This window comes from Anguilla anguilla, chromosome 2, assembly GCF_013347855.1.
Source record: "Anguilla anguilla isolate fAngAng1 chromosome 2, fAngAng1.pri, whole genome shotgun sequence".
NCBI lineage: Eukaryota > Metazoa > Chordata > Actinopteri > Anguilliformes > Anguillidae > Anguilla > Anguilla anguilla.
In genome coordinates, this window is record NC_049202.1 from 48,170,355 (window position 1) to 48,193,718 (window position 23,364).

Consider the following 23,364-nt stretch of genomic DNA (forward strand, 5'->3'; position numbering starts at 1 on the left):
CAGGGCACGTACACTATTCACGCACTCAGACATATGGGCAATTTAGACTCTTCAATTAGCCTAGACACCAGACACAGAGAGAACATGAAATGCCCAGGCTGGGATTCGAACAGAGTTCCTTCTTGCTGTGCACCGCCGCTTCCTAATGCACCATCGTGACGCCCCCGAGATATTTAGTTGAATGCAAATATATTAATACAAACCGACAGCAATGAAAAACAATACTGCGCATGGCCATTCAAAATGGAAAATTATATCGCTAGAGAACCAGCAATCCCATAGTGAATGACTCACTTGTATTTATAACCAAAGGCCACTGCCTTTTTTAAATCAAATAACAAAAAGTAATTTTGAAACGAATCACATTAGATACCTTTTTAATTGCCCTTTCTCTGCATGTTGAATTCATGATTTTTCCCTCCACAGCTCAACAGATATAATTAGTCCTTTGAGCAAAAGATCACAATGAGGCTTTTAAGCTGGGATGGGATCAACTGATGTTACAAATGTGATTTTTTTCTTCTTTAAACTGGTAAATTGGCTGGCTAGGTATGCTATAGAGCACACAATAATTGTGACAGTGTAACAAAACTATGAACCCCAGTTTTTATACGCTCACTGTGTATTGCCCACTATATTTTGATCTATACTAGAACAGTGATATTACGGTCTATATAAAAATGAATGTTTTTCAAATTTCAAATTGATTGCCTTCGTGGGCACAAACAGTATTTGATTCAGTAAAAGATAGCTTTCTGTCAAGTTTACAGTATGCATGGTTTATCCAAGTCAGTTAGGTAACATTTGTTTATATCATAGCAAAGGAAAATGCTGTCAACACCAGGCATATTTATGAGCAAATTATTCAACAATGAACTAAGGAAGAAACAAAAATCAGGATGTATGAAGTTTCTTTCCTTCTTGACAATCCAAACTTTGTCGTGGTAGCATTAGGCCTACCATCGCTGAAGACAGAATTTGTGATTTTAATGGCCACTGGTCAGCTATTACATAGTGTAGTACAGGTGCAGTACGTTTTTTAACCCTTGGCAGTAATTGTGGTGGTGGCAATCCTAACATTCTTTGTGTCTGCTCAAAGGTAACCTTTATCTGCATTCTACTACGTTTGTTGAAATAATTATGGGAACAGTCCTGTCAATTATTTTTAGTGCCACAAGGAGGCGTTGTAGACTGTCTCTAAATACAGTGCAGACACAAACCGTGTTTTGGACCGTTTGAATCGTTGGTTGAAAACGTGCGCATCACTGTAAATTTACGCTTGAATGTCATTTTCAAAAAGGTGATAGCTCAACAGCAATAATACGATGCTGGCTGTGTTGCCAAACCAATGATTATATATTGTTTCATGTCCTTTCACGGTATGAAACATACACACCAGTAGCCTAGTTTAAATGTGACTTTATTATTTAAAAGTAATAGCATTTGATATTCTGCATCAACAATATATGTAGGCTACATGTAAAGTAGACTACACACTCATATTACGTTTTGGCTTCTCAAAAAATTTCTGTTGATTTCAGACGATTGTGGAACAAGAGAGACTTTTAGTAAGAGTAGGCTACAATTTGGTGGAATCTTAAGATATTCACAAAAAAGGGACAAACTTTAGACAAGAGCAGTAAATTGGTTTACTTCAGATTTTGGTCAGCATCACCCCACTGAGTTTCCACTTCCGTCAATTTATTCAGCTGAGAATTGCAATGATATGGCACCAAAAAACAAAATAGATTTCCTGTACTTTTCCAATTCATTGACTGTGTGTAGTTCTCATTATTATCACAACAGCCTACCTAACACAGAAAGTTCATCCTTATCACAGCGAGTTCAACAACCTTACACAACAGATTCATCCTCATCAAAGAAACCTACTGTAATACAGAAAGTTCATCTTTATTAGAGCACATGAATCAATTTCCGGCATTCTTATCACAACAGACCTAACACAGAAGATTTTTTCAAAGCAGACTAATCTTTATCACAGCATACACAGCCGATGCACCCCTATCACAGAAGATCAAACACAACTGATTAACAACAGCAGCATGACAAGTTTATCACCGCACACTGAACACTGGACACAAAACATAGCCACATCCTTATCACATTAGATCCAACACAGCAGACACAGGAGAATAAAAACAGACCTAACACAGCAGATTTAACACAGTACACACATCCTTACACTAGGGTACCTGACACAGTCGACCCATCCTTATCACAGTAGACCTATCACAGCATCCTTTTCCCATCCACTGCTTCTGCTCTCTTCACTTATCATGAGAAAATGACTTGTTATGGTGTTCGCATTGCTTTTGTATTTTTGGTTTGTATGACAGAGTAATCATATAGTACCCTCCCCAACAGTATTCACAGCCTTGTGATGAGCAAAGAAGGCTGTATAAAATAAAACAATATAGGAATATATCTACATTGTTTGCTGTAACAATAAGAAAATTATATTTTCTATAGTAATACAATCACTCAGAGAAAAAGGTTTTAACCATTTTTTTTCCAAAAGGATTGTTTAAATTTACACAGCTAGTAATAAAAAAAATAAAATAAAAACACTTTCATCAGTTCATCTCAAGCTTATAGGAACTGTATTATGGCCTCCCATAGCTTCCTGTTTCACTGAGGTATAAAAATAAGGTAACGTCCATGGCCAAATCCACATGCAATCTGTAATTATGGGGAAAGGAACACACTTTCCACTATCAGGTCATTTTAACAATTTAATAAATTAGCAAATTTAAAACCACTGGGACAATGGTAAACATGTCCGGTAGAGGATGAAAGTGCATCTTACTTCCACACATAATGAGGCAGATGGTTTGAGAGCCAAAGAAATTCAAGGGTTAGCATAGGTTAGGTCAGAGTAATGTTTACTGTGTGAACTAGACTTAATGTGTTCATGGCTATGAATAACTGTACAAAATGAGTATTGTACAGTACCGAACCCGTGTTTTGTAGTTGCTCCAATGACCTTCGGTATGCACTTATTGAACATCACTTTGTAAAGTGTCTGCCAAATAAATGTAATGTAAAATGAGTGTAGACTGTATGTCTTAACAGTATGTGACACATTTCTGAGATGTTAAGAATTCATGAATTGAACTTTATTTTGCAAACAGTATGTACGCAACTTTCAATAAAAGGAATTAGTTGTTTTAAATGTATTATAAAGACAAGCATAATTTACATTGACAGTCTATCTGCTCTCTATAATTCCAGGTTTCACAAAACCAATGATAATTTATGAGAGGCATTGTTGAGGTGGTGCATGTATTTCATCACCTTATATCATTCATAAGCTTGTCCCAAGTTCTCTGGAATGGCTTGCAGTAGTATCTTGCTTGAGGTTTATACTTATGGTGTTCTAATTTTTTTCTCAGAATAAAATCTTTGTTCCCCAGTAGAGTGAAAACTAGGTCTTACAGCTCATCACTTGAGAGAGGCAACCCAGTTGAGTTTCTATTCAATGTCAAGGTGATAAATCTAAAATCAATATACTTTAAGGGACAGTGTTTTGGTAGATCCATTCCGAGATGACCAAAGTGAAAATTCACCAACCTGCAAAATAAAATTTGTGATATATAGACAGACAAATAAAACATAATTTATTTGGATCTTCTTCACACAGTATCACCAGCTTTAATACCAAGTATTTATGCTGCAAGAAATGAATTCTGCTCCTCACCCCCTCACCCCACACACACACAAGTCTATGGAGACAGAGAATGAGAGAAGGAGAAAGGAGAGAGAAAGAGACAGTGGATTGTAGCTGTCAAGGGCCACTGGCTTATGAAAATGTTGCAGGTTGCTATGGTAACATAGGCACCAAGGACATAGGGGTTTTGAGTGAAGAGCAAATGCACCATGCTGCACTAGCACCTACATTCATGCTGATCTTTCCAGCTACACTGAAAATGGGTAGTAGTCTAATACAAGGCCACATGGCCCTCATTCTGAATGTAAATGATGGAACTAGCTACAGACATTTGAAGAAGAAAACTATTCATTTTAATCAAAGGCCTTTTTAGTTTGTCAACCCTTCAGAGTACTGTTTATATTGTTCAAGTGCAAATGTAATTTTGACTCATTTTGGTCATCCTAGCTCCTTAGGTATATGTATGTGCATAGTTTGTACAGAGTTCAAAGGTTAAGGCAATCTACATGCCACTTTTAGTCAAGAAGAGCAGGTATGTCAGAATATAATGCATTTAATTTATATATTTTTTGGCAGTAATTTAGTACGTAGGCTATGCAAGAATTAGCATAAGATCATCTGTTTTTTGTTTATAGGTTATATGGACAGCTTCTTCCTTAGAGGTAAACAAACTTGGCTCTTTGTTTTTTCTATAGTTTGGGGGTACATGTTTTTGTTTCAATCAAACAGTAGCACACATAATTCTACTAAGCAAGATCCTTAGCAAATACTCTAGCAGTTGATTAGTAGAATCAGGTTTGCTACTGCTTGGTTGGTACAAAAGCCTGCACCCACACTAGCCCCTTCCGGATAAGATTGAGGACCCCTGCCTTTGTTGGTAACACAGAGTGAAACTGGCAGAAAAAGATGAATGATATAATTTATTTAAGTGTTGTGACTAACACATACTTTGTCATTTTTTGTGTCATTGTCTGTGTTGCCTTTGGAAGTTATGATGCAGTTCAAGCCAATAGAGTGCTTCAGTCCCTTATTTTAAATGTGAGGAAGAAAAGAAAAGACAATGCATACAGGAGCTGTAAGCTTGTACTTTTTTTTATGAATTTACGTTTGAAATGTAAATATTTTTATCGACTATGCTAGCTACTCGAATTCAAATGCAGTTTGGATTGTACAGGCCGATGACTAGGAATATTATATTTGCTACTCGACGAAAGCAAAGCTATTCGTTGTAGGGATACCTCTAAATTTGTAACATTCATTAGACTACTGTCATAATCTGTTTTGTATGAGAGGCGAAAGAGGTCGAAGTAGATTCACGGCCGCTTTCGTTTATTCTTCGTTTATGTGTCGTGCAATAATCTAATAGTCCTCCTCTGTAGGCTACAGCAACAGTGATTTTTTGTATCTCCCAGTGTTGAAACCGGCAAACCGGCGCTGAGCCCGAGTCGGACTGCCACCTCCATCTGTCGAGTCTGAGAGCAGAATAGGGATGGCATTGAGCTTTGGATCCGCCTTCTGGATACAGCGGGGCCATTTAACATTGCGTTTCAGCCAAACTCTCACGACAGGGGGCATCGCACACTACGGGGATACACTACACAGCAACCGCGAGCTTAGAAGCGGACTGTTGCCTGAATTGAGAACATACAGCGATGGCACAGCTGGTTCATGTTTACCCAGTGCACTTTCCCAAACCTCTGGACCAGCAGTCAGTGCGTCACTGATTGCACATACTGACATTATTTCTGCGTTTTTTGCATTTTTATTTTGCCATTTTTCCGTTTTCTTTGGAGCTATACCTTTCTGCCTCGTGCATAAATCCCTTAAATCTATATGCTTTTATTAAGCAGATTTTGCACTTGCGTTGTTTTTTTTCGAGGTCGCATTGCTCGTTCAGAAGAGAAGACAAATTGTCGATCATAGCCTACTTGCTAATATCTAATATCCGTTCGACTGGAAACCCTATCAAAACAGTTAACTCTATTGCGGGCATCTGTGTCAAATCGAGCTCGAGTTCTCTTGTTGGATGAAACCGATTTGGGATAAATTTTGCTGTTGTCATCATTGCACAGTGTGCACCAGCGCTCCGAAATCTGAGCATCCTCCTTCGGAAGGTACAATTGCGTCCGCTATGCACATTGTCGTAGCTTTGCAATAATTTAGAAGATCCGCAGTTGAAGGCTGGGACGACAAAAACATACAGACAGAGGATGTTTTGGATGTGAAAATAAAAATAATAAATAGGCAAGATGGGGAAAGATCAGGAATTGCTACAAGCAGTGAAAACTGAAGACCTTCTTACAGTGCAGAAGCTCTTGCAGAGGCCCAAACCAGGGAAAGCAAGTAAGTAACATTAAAAATCATTAAGATGTTTGAGGGAATTAAAGCTGATAAATTCACCAAATCGATGAGAATTCGATCTCTCGAAGTGCTTTGCATGGATCATAGTAAGCCACTGTCACCTCCGTGTGTAAGCCAGTTGGCTATATGCTGTTGGTGTAGCTGTGTATTATCCGATGGCTCAATCTGAGATGTGATTAGCGATGTGTTTACTGTGATTCATTGTACGTTATGACTTAATCAAATACCATATCATTCCTTTAAGTGGAGTTGTAACTACTGAATTTAGGTATGAACGCTGGTGTTCAGCTGACGATATAAGAGGACGAGGCGGTGAAAGAAGGCGAAATAAAGCAAATGCGAAATGAAATAAGCGAGCTGTGGATTGCCCTGTGCGATTTTATTGGAACACACACACACACACACACACACACACACACACACACACACACGTTGGTAGTGGAGTTGGTGTGTTGGTTTTCAATTGGTTTGGAGAGAAATGTAAAAGGTCCTTCGTAATGATTTAACAATGTGAGTATAATGTCATTGCTAGTGCATGCACATTGATAAAAAAAGACATATTGAATATCCCCCCATTTGTGGAGTAATCTATGCAATACTGTTCTGTATATTAGTGTATCAGTGATTCTGCCTAGTGTGATAATGATGAAGTTTCTATCTTTGACTACATGCATTACACCTCAGTTGCTCCCAACAGACCTCACCATGGCATCACCTTTCCCAGGTGTGCAACGTCCATTGTTGATCAAATGTCCCAAGGCTGTGTCCTGAAGGTGTGCCTGAAAAACTTTCATAACATATGCTACAACATCTGAAAATATGTGTATTACTTTTACACTAAGGGACTGATTTACTAAGTCTTTTAGCACGTGCAGAACCTCTTAGCACGCGCCAAACCAGTAACTGGTCGTGGTATTTGTTTTACACCAAACATTGGTTGTTTTATTAGTTTTGCATGTGCTAAAGGTCTTAGTAAATCAGGCCCTTAGAGTATTATATTTATGAGTGTCTGGTGTCTAGGTAAATGATAGATGTCTGAATGGCCTATTCATGTCATCACTTTGCATTGTTATTTTCTTATGTTCTTAATGATCTGTCGTGGATTGTCTCTGGATATGTCATGATACTTAGATATCTTTAATGTGTATATTTTTTGCTTTATAAATGAAGCTGTACAATTATCATGCAAGTCACTCATTGTAAGATGCACTCATTGGTAGCGTATCTGGATTTTTGTTTCACCACAATGAAATCATTTTCATTTTTATCTGCAAATCACATATTTTTATTTCCATTAGAAGATTTGAGACACAGTGCCTTGCATAGTACCAGCAGTTCAGCTGGGAGGGTGATAACTGAACTGATATCAGCAGGGACTTGAAGATAATTGCATTTCAGTTAGGTCACACTCAGTTGCGCTACTATCTTTTGGTTCTGCAGTGCTTCTTCTAGAAGAGAGGCCTGGCTCTGAATCTAGAAAAGCTCAATTGTATGTGATGGTTAGTCCAGATCAGCTATCAGTCAAGGTATTCTGTCTCTACAGTTAAACTTACTATGATTCAGTTGTATGCCATGATGGTTGAATTCAACCTGATGCTGAATAAAATGATCTTATAGTCCATTGGGTTTGGAAGGGTTATTTTATGATTCTAGGCAACTCTTATTAACTAGAGAAGGAGATTGAGAATGTGCAAGCATCAGACATTTGTGTCTCGTTTGTGGCGTCACCTGTCCGTAGCTACCTATGCTCTCAGTTCAGATAGAGCGCCATCTAAAACTATAACATTCTGCTCTTCCCTCACTTGATTCGCACTCTGGCAGAACATTTCTTACTCTGTAAAAAAAAAAAAAAAAAATTTAATGACAGAATGAATCACCTCGGAGATGCATTCATGTCAGTGCACATTCACAAAGATACATTCCTCTTGTAGCTTTGTAGTATAAGAATACTATATCCAGAGTGTTTCTAATATTTATGCTCAGAGTAGATGCCCTCCCCACAGAGTAGATGCTTTGACCCTAGGTGTCCACTGTTGTAGTTGGGATGTGTAAAAAGCCATAGTGTTCAGCCAGAATTGTATAAGGACAATATAAAAGATGGCGGATGTTGTTGTAATGCTCATTCATCTCCTTCTGCAATTGGTCATGCATTGGTCCGATGTTGCTTAACAGAGACAGTGCTCTGGAAGGGATTTGTCACTGCATTGCTTGAGATCAGCTTGTGACACTATAGTGGTATCTGTTGCTGTGGCCTTAGCTGCTGACAGCGAGTCTGTGCGTTTGGAATGCTAGGGTTGCTGTGTTGGGGTGTACCCACCATGAAGCGACTGGGCATTTCCAGTGATCATCATTAAGTTTTTGTTCTGGGGGGCAGGGGGTGCAGCTGGTCCTGAGTGGCTGGCATTAAGGAGAAATCGATGTGCTAATCCACAGGAAAGCTGGCACAAATTAAATCACCTGGGCATCATTGATCATAAGTGCTTTATTAATATGCTCGAAAAGAAAACATTTTAAATCCATTTTTAATGTGTTCCCAAGAAAGATGTTGAAGGGCAGGTTCATCCCCTCTGCTGCCCTGCCTACTAATATTGCAGTTCAATAAGGAAGAGTCATTGTTTGTGCCAGGACTGTCTTTAGTGCCAATGTTTGAGGGTTGCAAATCAAATGTGCAGTTCTGCTAGGATTACAAATAAGCAGTCTGGTCTTAGGAAATAACAGAAATCAAATGACTAACATAGTCTGGACAAAGAACACATGGTAGTAGGCTATAGCTGGGATTCAGTCAACATTTGTCCTTAATTTTCACTTGAAATTAAAATGTTGTTTTTTCCTTTATAAACATGGTTTCACAAGGTCAGCAATCACCCAAATGAACTTGTCAAACTATGTTTGTAAAGAGATCAACACTTTCATGAATTTGTGAGTGACAGTTAAGAGCATATGTTGATTGAATTCAGGTCTATGTCTGAGATAAGGAGGTAACACAGTGTGCAGTGAAGGCTAGGTCTAGTTCAGCATCATTCTGTTACGCTGAAAACAGTAATTATTCACTGTCACAGAGGCCTCAAATATCCATGGAGGATCTAAAAAGTTTGTGATGCAGGTGTCTCCAATAAAACATATCACATGGTAATGGGAAGTTAAAACAATGAACAATTATTTATGTTCCACTCTAAGTGTTAGACCTTTTTTGAAATATGTTAATACTTTTAGGGTAGCACTTGAGCACAAGCCTGCTTTTGCTCATTTAATTACAGAAAATGATTTTAAAAAACAGGGGAGTAGTTTTCAGTTGTACTAATAGCTACCTTATGATTTATGAACCAAATAGCAATGATGAAAAATAGCCCATTTATGCATCCAGGAAAGATGGTTGAGACTACTGCCATAACCAGCTGTATGGAAATTTGGTAGCCCATATAGGCTACATAGTTTTGGTCAAGCTTGGACTGACTGTTCGACACAGAAGCATCACACGCACTTGAAGACAAGAGCACTTTACTTCTGTGAAGTGCTTTTCTGTTGTAATGTTAATCTTACATCTTCTCTAGGAAAGCTTTAAGTGGGAGACAAACTTAATGTAATAGGCCTACAAATAACATCCACATTTGGAATCATGGAAATTCATAAAATGATTAGACAAGCCTAAGCTGTCCCACCTATGGAAAATACATTCTCCATATGCATTGGTATGTCTGGATGGAAGTCCAACACAGTCCCTTTGAGCAAAGTATTTCTCATTATGTTGAATTTTTAACAACACAGCACCACTTGTATTCTGTTCATGTTTACATAGCCGTGTGATATAAAAAATGCAAAACCAACAGTGAAACAGTCATTAAAGCTACCTTTTCAGATGATCTCTACTGATTAAATTTTATACGGCCTTGATTAAAATTTTTGATTAAAAAAAATAGTAGTTGGATTTGTGTGCAACCAGGGTCATTTACCAAGGATAATTCCATTTCAGTTTCATTAGCTTATTTCAGTTGTATGAAGTGACTCCACAGAATCACTTCCATTCTTATTGTGGAGTGTGGTGTATGCATGAGTCAGACTGTGGGTTGAATACTAGTGTCAGACAGCCGGCTCACCAGCATCAAAGCTTTGTTCCTAATCCAATCGCATGAAAAATAATTTAGAGGCTGTACTTCATTTTTGCTTATACATGTCCCCTGGTATTAATGCTTCCAGGCATAATGAGAGTTATTTGAAGAGGAAATGATACATTATACTTCTACAGTAATAGTTTCATTGATGTTCCTTTTTGGGCCAGGGTAAAGGTTTGCTTTAGACACTGTCTTTGGTTGCCGTTTGTGTTACAGGCCTGAATGTGACTGGGGTAGAACGGCTGAGAGATGGAGTTTCAGGAGGCCTGGGGGGGAGGGGAGGGAGGTGGGGGGAGTCCCAGTTGTAGCTCACCTCTTAAATATATTCAATCAATATGCGTGCTGAAAATAGGCTGTGGTCTCTGTATTTGATCCAGGGATTCATGCCTCCCTCTGGTTTGTCAGATTATTGAATTACTGAGCAGATGGCAGAGGCTGAGTGATGGTGAGAAGGACAGGCAGGAAGGTGCAGTAAGGCACCCTATCAGTAGTGCAGGGACAACTGTCACCACTCAGTCACCACGTCTTGGGGTTGGACAAGCAGATTCATAGAACTGTTTTTGCAAAACCCTTACACAACGTTCACTGCTCTTTAGTGGTAAATCTGCTCAATTATTGATTTAAAAAAGTAACATATTGGAACTGGCAGTGAATTTGATGCTAGAATGCATATGGAGGGCTTGTTTTGTAAAAAAAAAAAAAAAAACTGAAAAACTTACTAACACTCACCTGCAAGTACTCTCAAATTTCATAATCTTTTTAAAAGGACAAAGGGTATCACATTTTTCCTTTTGCAAAGCAAGGAAAATATGTGCTGACCAATGTAATACTCATTTCACTGAGTCAATTTAGCCAGTGCAAACTATTGTGCCAACCCCTGAACTAGCCACAGTGCTACACTACCTGCCCTGTTCCTCCCTGTAAATAATGTAAGAAAAAACGCAATCAGGTGAACTCCTGCATGGCCTCTTGTGTGCTTATTGCATGTGCCAGGGTGAGCACTGAATCGAGGAGAGTGTCATTTAGGTTTCAGTTGTCGTGATTAACACTCAGGGTGACCTATGTGGTCCCAAGCATTCTAGGCCGTGCAGAGAGCCACAAGGGGAGAGGGTCAGATCCAGGCAGCTCGGAGTATCTGAAGAGAGCTTCTGTTGGGCTGTGGTTCGGTGGGAGAGCAGGCTGGGAGGGGACCATCAGTAGGATGAAACCGGTGGAAAACGCCGTTCTTCCCCGAGACGTAACGGTGGGCTCGAGAATACCACCTCATCCTGTTGTAGCACCAGCAGATCTGATCATTGTGAATCCACACACGACTGGGAAGCCCAGTTCTGGGATAAATTGTTTACCTCCACGCCTGCTTCTGCCCCGCTGCTGTTTGCTACTTTTCCTGCCCCAGCTCAGTTACTCTTTTCAGTGAGAGCCCAGTCACTGTTCCCCTGTCACTATTGTTGAGCTCCTCCCTGCCTCAGGACCTTTGGAATCAGTCATGTGTGTTAAAAGTGGGGAGAGTAACATCTGTGTTGCTTTGGTTTGGCATGTACCTCTTTTTTTGCTTCTGAGCACGTGGTTACACCATGACTCCCACGTAATGTAGCAGGATGTAGGCTTGACGACTCTCTGTTCAGCTCTCCTGACACAGACACACACAGACGCCACTACTGTCCTCCTCTGCTGAGGCGTCCGCCCGCTGTGCAGCGTTTCCTGTGTGACTGGCTGCCAGCAGATAACAGGGCCCCTTAGTCCTCTTCTTGCCTCTGTGGCCCGCCCTGCTTTCCCAACTATTGGTGAGTCTGCGGGTGGATAATGGCAGGATAAAGTAAAGCTGCTTGTAGACCTCTAAATCTAGGTTGAAAACATGCACATCCCTGGCGCGTGTACTGTTCACGTTTATTTCCGTCGGGTGAAAATGGATTTGCTGTCAGGTTCCTTTTTTTGCGGCTCGAGCGTTCAAAGCCGAAATCTGACTGAACGTGTGCCAGACCGTCGGGTGCACTGTATACGGCGGGGGGATGGTGCCGGTCGAATCCGTGGGGGAGCGTGGGAGGGTGTGTGTGCGTGAGCTCACGCTGGGACTGGAGGCAGGGGGGTCAGCAGGCAGGATGTGTGTTAAACTGCAGCTCTCCCCTCATTGGCTCATGCGGGAGTCACCAGCAGATGCAGGAGCAGGATCCTGTGATGCTGGTTACCATGGAGACGTGGATGGAACATCTGGGGTTGGCCCAGTGCGGGCGGGCTGGCACTGTATTGCCCTGCGCTTTATCCTCTCTCTGGCAGTCTGATCACAAGGAGGGCTCTAATCTGCTGGGGGGGGGGGCTGTGCCTTGTACAAGATAAAAAAGAAGCACACTGAGTATTGAGGACAGAATCATCAATATTAGTGTAGTTACCCAGCAGCAAATCACCACAGAGGTAAGACCTGGCCAGGACCCTGGGGCAGCCCCAGGTTCTGCTAAAATGACTCAGGACCAGTGTGATCCTCTGTGTGGGGAATGCAAGTGTCATCACACTTAGTGTGAACAAAAAGTATGGACTTTCTATAAATTACCAGCAGAATGTTGAGAACGTTGGAAATAAGCTAAAGCTAGCACCGGCTTGCTTGAATTAAATTTGAGCAATTACCAGACCGATCTTTATAACATAAAATAGACCTTTGTGATATTGCAGCTATTCATAAATGTATTTATCTGTTCTTGCAGTCACACCATGTACCAGACAGCAAGAAAAAAAAACTTACTGGGTAGTAAACATGCTGACTTAATGATCAGTGTGAGATGTTAAGCTCTCCGCACATAAGAGATGGAATATATTTAGCACGGCAGTAATGCTTTGTTTTTTAGGGTGAGAGCATTTCTTAACTGTGAAGTTAAGTGAAGCCTTTACATGAAAGAGCTCCTGTGTAATCCCAGTCTTTGCTGCAGATCCATACCCAGGCATCCTGGCACAGACACAGTGCTCCATACGAGCTGCTTTGTGTGACCTCAGATAAACAGGGCTGGTTGCCTGGGAAATCTGAGGGAGCCCTGGGAAGTGGTAGGGCAATGTGTTGATCACCTCTCTAATGGAATTTCTGAAGGGGGCTGGCCTGAGGAGGGATTTATCCCCCTGAATTATTCATGTCATTGCCTTCGAGTCATTTAAAGTCAGGCTGCAGGGTATTGCCACCTCCAATTGCACTTGGCAGTATGGGGGGTGAGCTTTTGTCTTGGGAATACGGAACAAGACGCATTCCGAGAAACTGACAATGCATAACTTCCCAGAGTGCCTCAGCTCACGTGTATGGGGCTGTGGTTGTGCACAGAGTGATGTCTGTCTGCGATGTGGTTTCCATGTGTTTGAGCATTCCAAAGGAATGTGTTGTTATCCCTGTCTGGTTACTGAAAAGGGAAAACCCATAGGCCACACACTCTTATTTGACTGCCATTGCCCAGTTTCTCAATTCCTTTGGGTGTTTCAGACCTATGAATGCAATTCTACCAGCTAGTTTCTGCATGCTGTGGGTCGGTATTGCACAAATTGCAAAACAACCACAAATCCGAATGTTTCAGGGTCAAGCTCAGACCCGTTATGGCTGTGGGAGTTGTATGCAAGTAGACAGACGTTGTTTTTCCTCCACACCCATGCTGTGGAAGCGGTAGCATTTGTAGGACCGACAGTCCATCTGCAGCCGGTCCTCTGGCGGGGAAGCGCGTGAGATGTGCGGTGGAGGAGGGGCTGTGCAGCGCAAACACACGGCGCCGAAGAGCGTCAGGAGGTAATTCAGCCTGGAGGTCAGCTGACGCTCTGCTGTATGAGCTTCGTCGGTCTGTTTTCACTCTTCATCAGGCACCGCGCGAACCCCAGCCCTTAATCGCGTTCCCTCTGTAGGAAACGACACGTGGGTGCCGTCAAAGAAGCCATGAAATTGGTTTTGCGGGGACTTCCTGCTGTCTCTTCTGCCTCTTTACTGGTGCTTCTATATTGAAATGCAAACCTTTAGACTTTAAGGCTTATGTTTGTTCATAATTTGTTGAAAGGACGTAGTAGATGGTAGTATATTATTTAATCCTCTCTGCTCCATAATCCCGATCAGCATCAGTCAGTGTCCTGACTGTGGGTCCTACGCATGACTGCACTCCCCTGTGTGCTGGTGGAGCTGTGTCCATGTGTGGGGAAAGAGACGGTGAATTGGGAATCGCAGGCACCCGTGGACACATCCGGCCTCCGAGCCTTGGCTCCTGTGTTCTGGCCTTCCTCGAGGCCTCGTGCTGAATGTTTATGTTGTTGTTTGTCTGACGGCTGAGCTCTTAGCTTCCTGCATAGTCACGTGTCTCTCCCCTGGCGGCGAGGCAGTGGAGCCTTTGACGCCTCTTTGGAGGAAATAGTTGTTTTTTCCTTTCTCTCTCTCTCTCTCAAAGGAGTGTTCCCATTTAAAGCAGCTCCAATGTTTTTTTTCCATTTCCATCAGGACAGGGGGATTGAATAGTTCCACTCCCACATCCATTTGTTTCATAATAAAGCATATCCCGTCCGATTACTACACGTCTGAAAAGGTGCAATCACTAACAAATTAATCTTTAACTCCTCTGGTTTAAGTTAAATTGGGACCTTTGCAGAGGAAAACATCTGTGCCTCAACATTTCCATTGGAAAAATCTCCAAGAATCTCTAAGTTGCTTTAGTTAGAACATTCTGCAGTCTCATTCCTAAAGTCTCAAGTCAGGAAAAGGAAAAGTCTTTGGCATGGACAAAGCGGTTTTTATTTCCCCAGGGAAATTGAGGCAATTGCCATTGTCATTTTTTGGGATTGAGGAGGAGCAGTGAAAAGCACTGGCAGAGGGAGTCCTCTGTCAGTAAACCTTTGGATGGCCTTGACATAGACTGTGGAATGTCTGAGTAAGTTCCTCCACAGAGAGTGGAGCCAACCTGGCTTTTGGGACCAGGCAGGGTCCCGGCTCTGAGCGGCTGGTGCAGAGCTTGTTTGTCCAGATGAGTGAGTATTTATGTGGGTGGCGAAGAGCAGAGACGTAGTCTGATACTGCTGCTGTAGGGCTGCCAGGGGATCAATGCTGGCTGCTGGCCTTGACAGAGCTGATGGAGAGTAAGTCGCGGAATCTCATTGTGTTCCCAGGACCAGTTTTCTCAATGCCCACTCCACCGCTTTCCCTCCCATTGAACCTTGCCAGGCTGAGCCGTGTTAGACCCTAGTTGAACTGGCTTGCAAGGAATGATTATTATTCAATTGGAGTGTTTGGGCCATGATATGCCATGGTTTGAAGGAATGATGTATGCTGTTGGTGGAGAACAAAAATATATATATCCATAAAGTTTGAGCTTTTTTCACTCAAGCTGTTGTTAAACTTAGGTTGTTAGGTAATATGAAAATAGTAAATAAAATTAGTAATAATTTGTACGTATTTTGCTGTTATGAAGGTGCATTAGTAGAGTAGATAAATACCATTTGATAAGAATGAACAAATGTTCCAGGGATTTTGGAGGTGCAGTATTTGACTGCTGTATCATGTGCATGAATCTTCATGTGTACATCATGGTAAGGTGTCCTATATTCATGGCTGACTGGTATAATGCCATTCCACAGTTCATTGACCCCACTCTTGGCCTGATTGCAATGAGGCCAGCACACAATAGATTACAGGAAGGCCAAACTTTCACAGCTGGTTTGTCACCCAGCCAGAAAAAATGGAGTAGAAATCTTTGGACGCCAGTCTGGTTCTAGTACAATGGTGGTAAACAGACTTACCACAGCCAGCCTGTTGTTCGCTCTACAGTCCCAGAGCACCTTCACAATTTCTCTTCAAATGAAACTACTGTTCAACAACACCACAGAAGAGGCCTGGGATTTCTAATGGTTTGCTACTGTGCGTTTATTTAGCTTAATGTACTATCATTTGGTTGTTTTTCTGGTTTTGAAAGGATTGCTCTAAAGCAATTTGTCATGATCTTGCCTTTAGATATACCAAAATAATCTCAACATTTTCCCTTTTTCATGGGTAATTCCACATGGATCTTTTTTTTTTTAAGTCAAATGCGGCATAAACTGTAAACTTTAATCAGTCTGTAATCAAACATTAATGACAGTAAAACAGGCACTGTATGGAGGGTAGGCTACATACAGCACAGAAGGCCTATCATCTATCCAGTGACACCCACCTCTGTTTACTCCACGTACACTTCACTAATGACTCTCAGAATATTGCACAGGCTGAAAATATATCTGTGCCAAAGGCAAGAGACACAAACCCTCTCACTGTGGAACAGGAGGAGCGGAGAATGTAATTGCCTTTCTGATTAAAAACCAGAGAGCAGTAAGATTAATTGTACAGACTGGGCCCACAGTTTGCCACAGGCCCTGTTGACTTTAAATGCATTGTCTGGCTCTGTTCCTCTGGTACAAAACCAGAGAAGAGGTCTCCTGCTGAGATGAGACCCCAACTTTACTTGCCGTAGCACTTCATGGATGACCATCAGACCTGGCCTTCGTACACTGTGAAGTCTCTGTCTGTGTCTGTATGTGTGTGTCAGGGAGGGTGGGGGAGATAATGAACCAGGATGGGACAGAGATGGACAATGTGATGATTTTAAGACATAAAAGAGCTAACTGTGTGGTTGTATGGGGTCTGCTGTGAAGAGCAAACTGGTGCAGAGTGGAGGATGCTATGGTAACCATTACTAATGCCCACCATTGGACAGAAGATCCTGATTGACTCTCAAGCAGAACCGCTCTTGCCCCATTTCCAGTGTTTACTGCATTGGTATGTGCAGCACACAGCCCTCTACACTGCGTTTCAGTACAGCACTCTCCTGCATAACCGCTTCCCGCATGAGCGAACCACTGGATTATCCAACGGCCTCATTTAAATGTTAATGTCAGTTTCTAATCGAGACTGACCGCCTGGCAAAGTGCCAACATTTATGCGAGTGCAATATATTAATGGTATGTCCACAGTTGTGCTCTTGGTGCAAGCTAGGACTACTGGATCTCCCCCATATGTAGATGGATTTTTAGATACTGTTTGGTTTCCAAAACATGCACTAATTCACCTCATATAGCGTAAATACTGTGAGAGCTTTCAACTTCTTGCCTCTTTGTTGCATTTCACATCGGCAAATTCTGGAATGTTGATGACTGAAACAGATTTGCCTTTTTCCCCACTTTATACTATCTATACCATGATACTTAACAATACCTAAGCACACTTTTTTTCTTCAGAAAATGTAACCCTATGATTTATTGTTCTTTTACCTTTTATGAGCATATACACTTCATATTTAAAAATAATATTTAATTATATTTCATACTCAAAAAATTCATACTGTAGCCAGTGAGATCAAATATGGTTGTAATTAAGCCTTTTGAAGCAGTTCTTTGAATAAATTCATTTTTTGCATATTTTCATTCGTAAACTATATCACCTGCCATGCTCTGGTCCCATTGAGGTTGGTTATGTGAAATTTTTTTTACTGTTCCAGTCACTGTCCTAAAAGCAGTAGCTGTCCTGCACTTAGGAGTCTACAGTGCCTAGTGCTTATGATGTACAAGAGCTGGAGACTGAAATTGAGGATTTTTTCCATGTTGGGCACATGTGGTTTCACTTAACAGTCGGCAGGACTTTGTGCCAAATGCCAAACTATCGTGACACATCCAGGCAATAAGGGCTCTGTACATTACAAGAGTCCTATTCTCCCTTTCCGTGTCAAATTCCCCTTAACAGGACTCAAGTGGAAATTCCTGTCCCGAGCTTTCATGTTCCTCTAATAGGCAGCCAAGGGCACCAGAGTCTTGGAAGCAGGAGAAAGGTGTTTTGTTAGAATCTGCTGTACTATATTTTATTGTCCAGCTGTGCCATTACACACATGATGAATAATTATCTACAGCAGGCTGTTAGAGATTATGTGCCCTGTTGCAGTGGCAGATTAAAACACAGTGTCCTGTCAAAACTTGAGGTGGGTGCAGCTCCTGGTTAGTTCTTGTGAACTGCCATTGCTCTGTGTTTGTGCTTGTAACGCAAAGGTAATGGGTGCGATCAGCTGGTGAGTCCAGACAAGAGGTGTTTGGGTAGCACAGTCAAGCAGCCATCCCATTGGCCCTAGAGGCCCTCTTTGGCAGTGGTGCTCAGTGGGAAAGGTAGGAGATGCCCCACTATGAGTTGACCTCGGACCTGCTGTGGAAGGTATTATCATCTTACTGATTCAGAGCATAGAATATTAGCCTCGTTCATCACGGTGCCAGCGGTCTTTGTCATGGGGAATTGCTCTGTTTTATCTGGATGGGTTCAAACGGGGCATGCGATGCTGAGTTATTCTCATTCCGGGTCCAATTTCATGCTGCGTTTGTTTTAAACTCTGCTGCGTCAGAGAGTCTCTCTCGCTCTCTCTCTCACACACACACACAATGGTTTCTGCCCGTGCACCTGGCCTTTCCTGCATGACTTTTGCCCGGGCAGTCAGAGTGACAGTGGCCATGTACACTACTGGTCAGCTTGTCTGGGCTGCAGGGATTGGTCCCTTTTCCGTGACAGTGCAGGTATGGTCTGAACTGTTATCGTCTGTACAGAGACAGAGTCACGGTGCACATCGGTGTCCAGTGTTTTACACCGTGCTTCAGCAGAAAATACAGTTGTACATGTCTGGGAGCAATAACACACTTTATATATATATGTATATACTGCAGTTCTACATTTAATACTGTACAGTTGACTGTATTTAATACTACATGCTACAAAAGAGGCTTTGAAGGTCTGCATGGGTGTGTAATTGTTTCCACATGGGGGGCTGGGGGAAACTGCTGACTGGAGGCAGGGGTGCTCAGTAGGACCTGAGGCTCAGCTGGTGAGTCTGAGAGTGCTCAGGACTGCAGTGCACTGAGGACAGCAGTGAGAGATCTGCTGCAGTGGAACCACAGGCCTGCAAATAAGAGAATCAATGTGACCCTCTACAGAATTTCAATGACATTCTTACCAGGTACTGCTTTCTTATTTAATATATCAGCAAAACTTCAATAAGCCATGACTGCATGGTGATTTAGTGCGGGAGGTGGCGATTTCATGAGAGACTGCGCTGCCCGTGAACACTACCTCATGCTGTTACCATCAGAACATCTGCTCCAGGTAGTCTTGTAATTGGGGGCTGTCAGGGGAGTTATGTGAAGGCCTTAAATGATGCATCTACATGTGTGTATGTGTGTGTATGTGTGTGTGTATATATATATACATATATATATATATATATATATATATATATGTGTGTGTGTTTGTATGATTGTGAGTATGTGTGTGTGTGTGTGTGTGTATGCATCTGTGCCCGTGTGTGTGTTTGTGTGTGTGTATGTATGTGTGTGCATGTGTATGGGTGTGTGTGTCCGTGTGTGTGTGTGTGTGTGTGTGTGGAGACTGGGCCTGGGAGAGCAGTGTGGCGCAGCAGGGTCAGGTGAGGCAGAGCACACTGTCATATCTGAGATGAGGCTCATTTCATTGTGGTGACTGGGAAGGCTGCCGGAGCACAGAGCCATTTGCTGGTGTCGGTCACATGCATGGATAATTACTGCTCATTAGAGATAGTTCCTGCTCTCTTCATGCTGCAGTGGGAAAATTACCGTTTCTTGGGCAGTTGACAGCCCTCCGATGAGGATACCCTTCTGAACATTTTAATCATATCAGACTGTGAAGTGGGGGGGGATTGGCTGGAGAGAGTGGCTCCCTACACTGATATCCACAGCTCACCACCCGGAAATAATGTGCTGGGAAAGGCCGTTCTGAAACGGCTCTAATCGTAGCCACAGACACATAAAAAATCTCTATTAGTAATCTATGTGGTGTTGGTGGTCTCTATGTCACATGTCACCAATCAGGCTCGATCTGAAGACAGCCACCCTTAGAGTCACACTGGCAGGCCGCGAACCAGTGACCTAGGAGATACAGGTTAATCAATTGCCTTGATCAATACATTCACAGCGGTAGCTTCCAGCACAGCATTGCAGTGCATGACACGGCTGACTGGTTTTACATCGCTCTGTTATCATCTGACCCAGAGGAATTTGCTTTAATCCAGCTCTCTCACTGGGCCTCCCCCTTGCTCTGTGGCTTGTGATCATTTGCCGATTTTCATTTAAAAACTGAGGTGATCATGTCCTCTGAAGTTATAAAGCCTTTTTTGGTCTCTGGTTACTGGGAAGAAGGGTTTGTCGCCACGCTTGTGCAGACCATGACCTGGAAAGGTGACAGTTCAATGACATTGTGCGTGTGGAAGTCATTTCCTCAGACCGTAAATCCCTCTTAGGTGTTTACCATGTCTGGCCATATTTCACCAGTTTGCCTCATTCGTTCACTGACAGGACAAAAATAAGTGCAGTGGCTGTTGTGATGTGGTGAGGCAGCTCTCCCTGTTTCCGCGTGAGCAAGCGTGCGGGAGTGTGCTCCTGTGTGTGCGTGTTTATCTGTGGCGCGAGTGGAGAGCAGGATTCTAAGCACCCGGTGACAGATTGTTGTTCGTTTTCTTCTGCGTCTCCCCGCCCCTCCCCCTCACATTCCACCCCCTCCAAACAGCACCCGGCGCAGACAGAAATAGGCCGTGTAACTGTAATACAGTGAAATGGATCTGTTTACTGTCGAGCAGGGTGCTGACAGTGGGTTTGTTAGGGCAGGGCTGGAGACTGTACTGGTAACCGTGACAAGTGCACCAGTGTGAAAAAGCCTTAACCCGACTATATGCTTTTCCTACGCTTCAGTAACTGCTTTTAGTTTCCTCCTTTAAATCCATGACATCACAGGGCCTGCTCGCCAGGGTTTGAGTCTGAGGACTATGAAGCCGTCACTCCCTCTCACAGACCTGGCAGGGGAGAAGGAGGCATGTAAACATGTTTGGCCTGGCAGCTCCGGGGGTGGAACGTGACTCAGGCTGCCATCTTGCTCGCCGTTCTTCCAGAAACGTGTCACATAGTGACGTGCTGTGGTGGCCCTCAGCCCGTGTCCTTCGGTGACACCCCAGTGCACCGTCGCTGTAGTGGGGCAGCGTTCGTCGTTTGTTTTCTGCTGTTCTTCTATGTCAGCGTGACTGTGAGGACTGCCCCTTTTCAGCCTCCTGCTCTTTAGGTTTTCTTGTTTTTCTTCCATGGAACTTCATCAGTATGGCCATTCTGTTTTAGACTTTGACATCCTGCTGACAGATTAATTGGCAGTAGATTTAAGTGTTTGATTCTAACAACCTTATTAATATGCTTATTGAATGACCAATGATTATACTGTTTGTAAATGTAATTACGGAATCATGCAAGGTAACCTGTTCTCAGCGGTGCCGATTAATAGTTCAGCCGAGCATATAATTTGGTGTTGCGTAAGGAAAGCAGAAATGTCGCCAGAACGTGTAATATAGTTAGAGTTCCTAATTACAGTGTACTGCACGGGGAGACAAGCAGAAAAAAATCAGCATCCGTAAAAAAGTGGAGACTCTAGGGAGGGCGGAGTAAGCGGTAGCAGGGAGGTTTAGAAGCCCAATCCAGCGCAAATATGTTTTTATCATTCAAATATTTGACAGGTCTGTTGCGATGAATAAGTGAAACCAGACGCTGGTGCAGCGAGAATTCCAGCGTGACAGAGCAGCCCTCTGCTGGTTTCCTTTCCAGCCGGTGACTCTGCCTCTGTAGAGGAATATATAGTGAGGCTGCAGATGCGAAGCCCGTTCATTTTCACATCAAAGGCGAGTGCGCTCCCTTTATGCCTTTATGGCTCAAGCTGCAGCAGTCATATGAGAACAGGGATCTCATATGTCCATCTCCGGGCAGACCACAGGGTGATCAGCTGACTTGGACAAAACAATAGATTTCTGCAAATAATCTGGTGTGAACTCAACTCACTCAGTTCTTTTGATCTGAAAAATGTGCTTTATTAACTGCCTTGCGAATGTGCGGCAGGCAGGCATTTGCTGCGTTTTTGGTACGTTTCTAAAATGGCGCCCTTTCCATCCCCCCATTCAGCCCTTCAGTCATTTTCAGGCACAATGTTAATGATCCTCAAATCAGTGCTGCCATGGTGTAGTAATTCACACAGTGTCAGCAGTGCAGTTTAGCTTGATCATGGAGGCCTGGGGACACTCACCCCCCACATCACCTTCAAATGTCAGGGGAGAAGGTTGGGTTTTTTTAGAATGCAAAATCGGCACAATCTTCTTTCAAATCATACATAAGTATATAAATAAATAAATAAGTACATGTATTGCTGTTTTTTCAGATTACGCAGTGAGACTGAGATTACTTTGCACTATCGTGAAGATTAAGCGTTCTCTGTGAAAACAGCCGGGTGGTCAGATAAGGCCTTGTGCATCCTATGGGACTTGTTGGAAGAGGGCCGGGTCTTAAATGTTGTCATCCAAGCATGGCGCTGCTATGTTCAGCCTAAAATAGGAGGTCCAGCAGTCTCAAATATTGTCTGAGTAAAATAAACACAGTTCAGCTGTAGATATTATGAAATGTCCCAGCCGACCAGTGAATGTGGCTAATCTGGTAATGGGCTTCTATAATAAGACCTGTGTTGACTCTTCACAGTCGCTCAGAGCTGGTCCCTCCCCAGGTGCGTACAGTGTGTCTTGTGAAAGAGCTTTGTTGGTCCATCTCATTTAATCTGTTTTTTTTTTTTAGTGCAGAATCTGAATAGGGATGATCTTTCGTTGCTGCAGTGAGAAGTCAGTGTGCTCGATTTGATTTTTGGGTTGCATTAGTGTCTTCCAATCAACAGAACTACTTCAGATTCAGATTCACACAAATAGACAGTAACGCCCGCCTATTGCAGCCTCTGAGAATGACAGGCCGTAATAAGCATTAAGAAAGAGAAAACCATCACTAAGATGGCAGCCATAATCTGGTTTGATGAGCTCTCCCAAGAACACATTCCCAGGCATCTCTGGTCCAGAAAAAGGGGAAGGCTGCTTGGATTGCGGCCATGCTTCCAGAGTCTTTCCAGGTTGATCTCTGAGAGAGCTCTGGCTCTCTGGGGGGGCCAGACGCGGTCTGCGCAGCCTTATAAGGCGTCTGCTGCACTGGAGACAGTGTCAGTGACAAAGCGGCGGCGGTGGCCGTCCCAAATAAGGCAGGCAGGCATCTGCGTAGCGGGAGGGAGCGCTCGTCCTGAGCCTCGCCGCGCTCGGCGACGCTCCTCTCATTTCACGCCATCTCAGCTCAGCGGCGCGGCGCGGGCCTAGGGACCGGGCGCCAGAGCGCGTA

The 23,364-nt window shown here is 43.0% G+C and overlaps 1 protein-coding gene across 4 annotated transcripts in view; it reads left to right on the top strand.

Moving 5' to 3' along the window:
* The first annotated feature begins 5,109 nt into the window (after positions 1 to 5,109).
* caskin1 (CASK interacting protein 1) overlaps positions 5,110 to 23,364 on the top strand; it is an 86,933-nt gene continuing 68,678 nt past the window's right edge. For 2 of the 4 annotated variants that reach the window (XM_035401258.1, XM_035401267.1), the window contains exon 1: positions 5,110 to 6,031. In XM_035401258.1, coding sequence (XP_035257149.1) covers positions 5,938 to 6,031 — 94 coding nt within the window. In that variant the 5' untranslated portion in view covers positions 5,110 to 5,937. The remainder of the gene's footprint in view (positions 6,032 to 23,364) is intronic. The other 2 variants (XM_035401277.1, XM_035401286.1) reach the window with 1 other exon arrangement.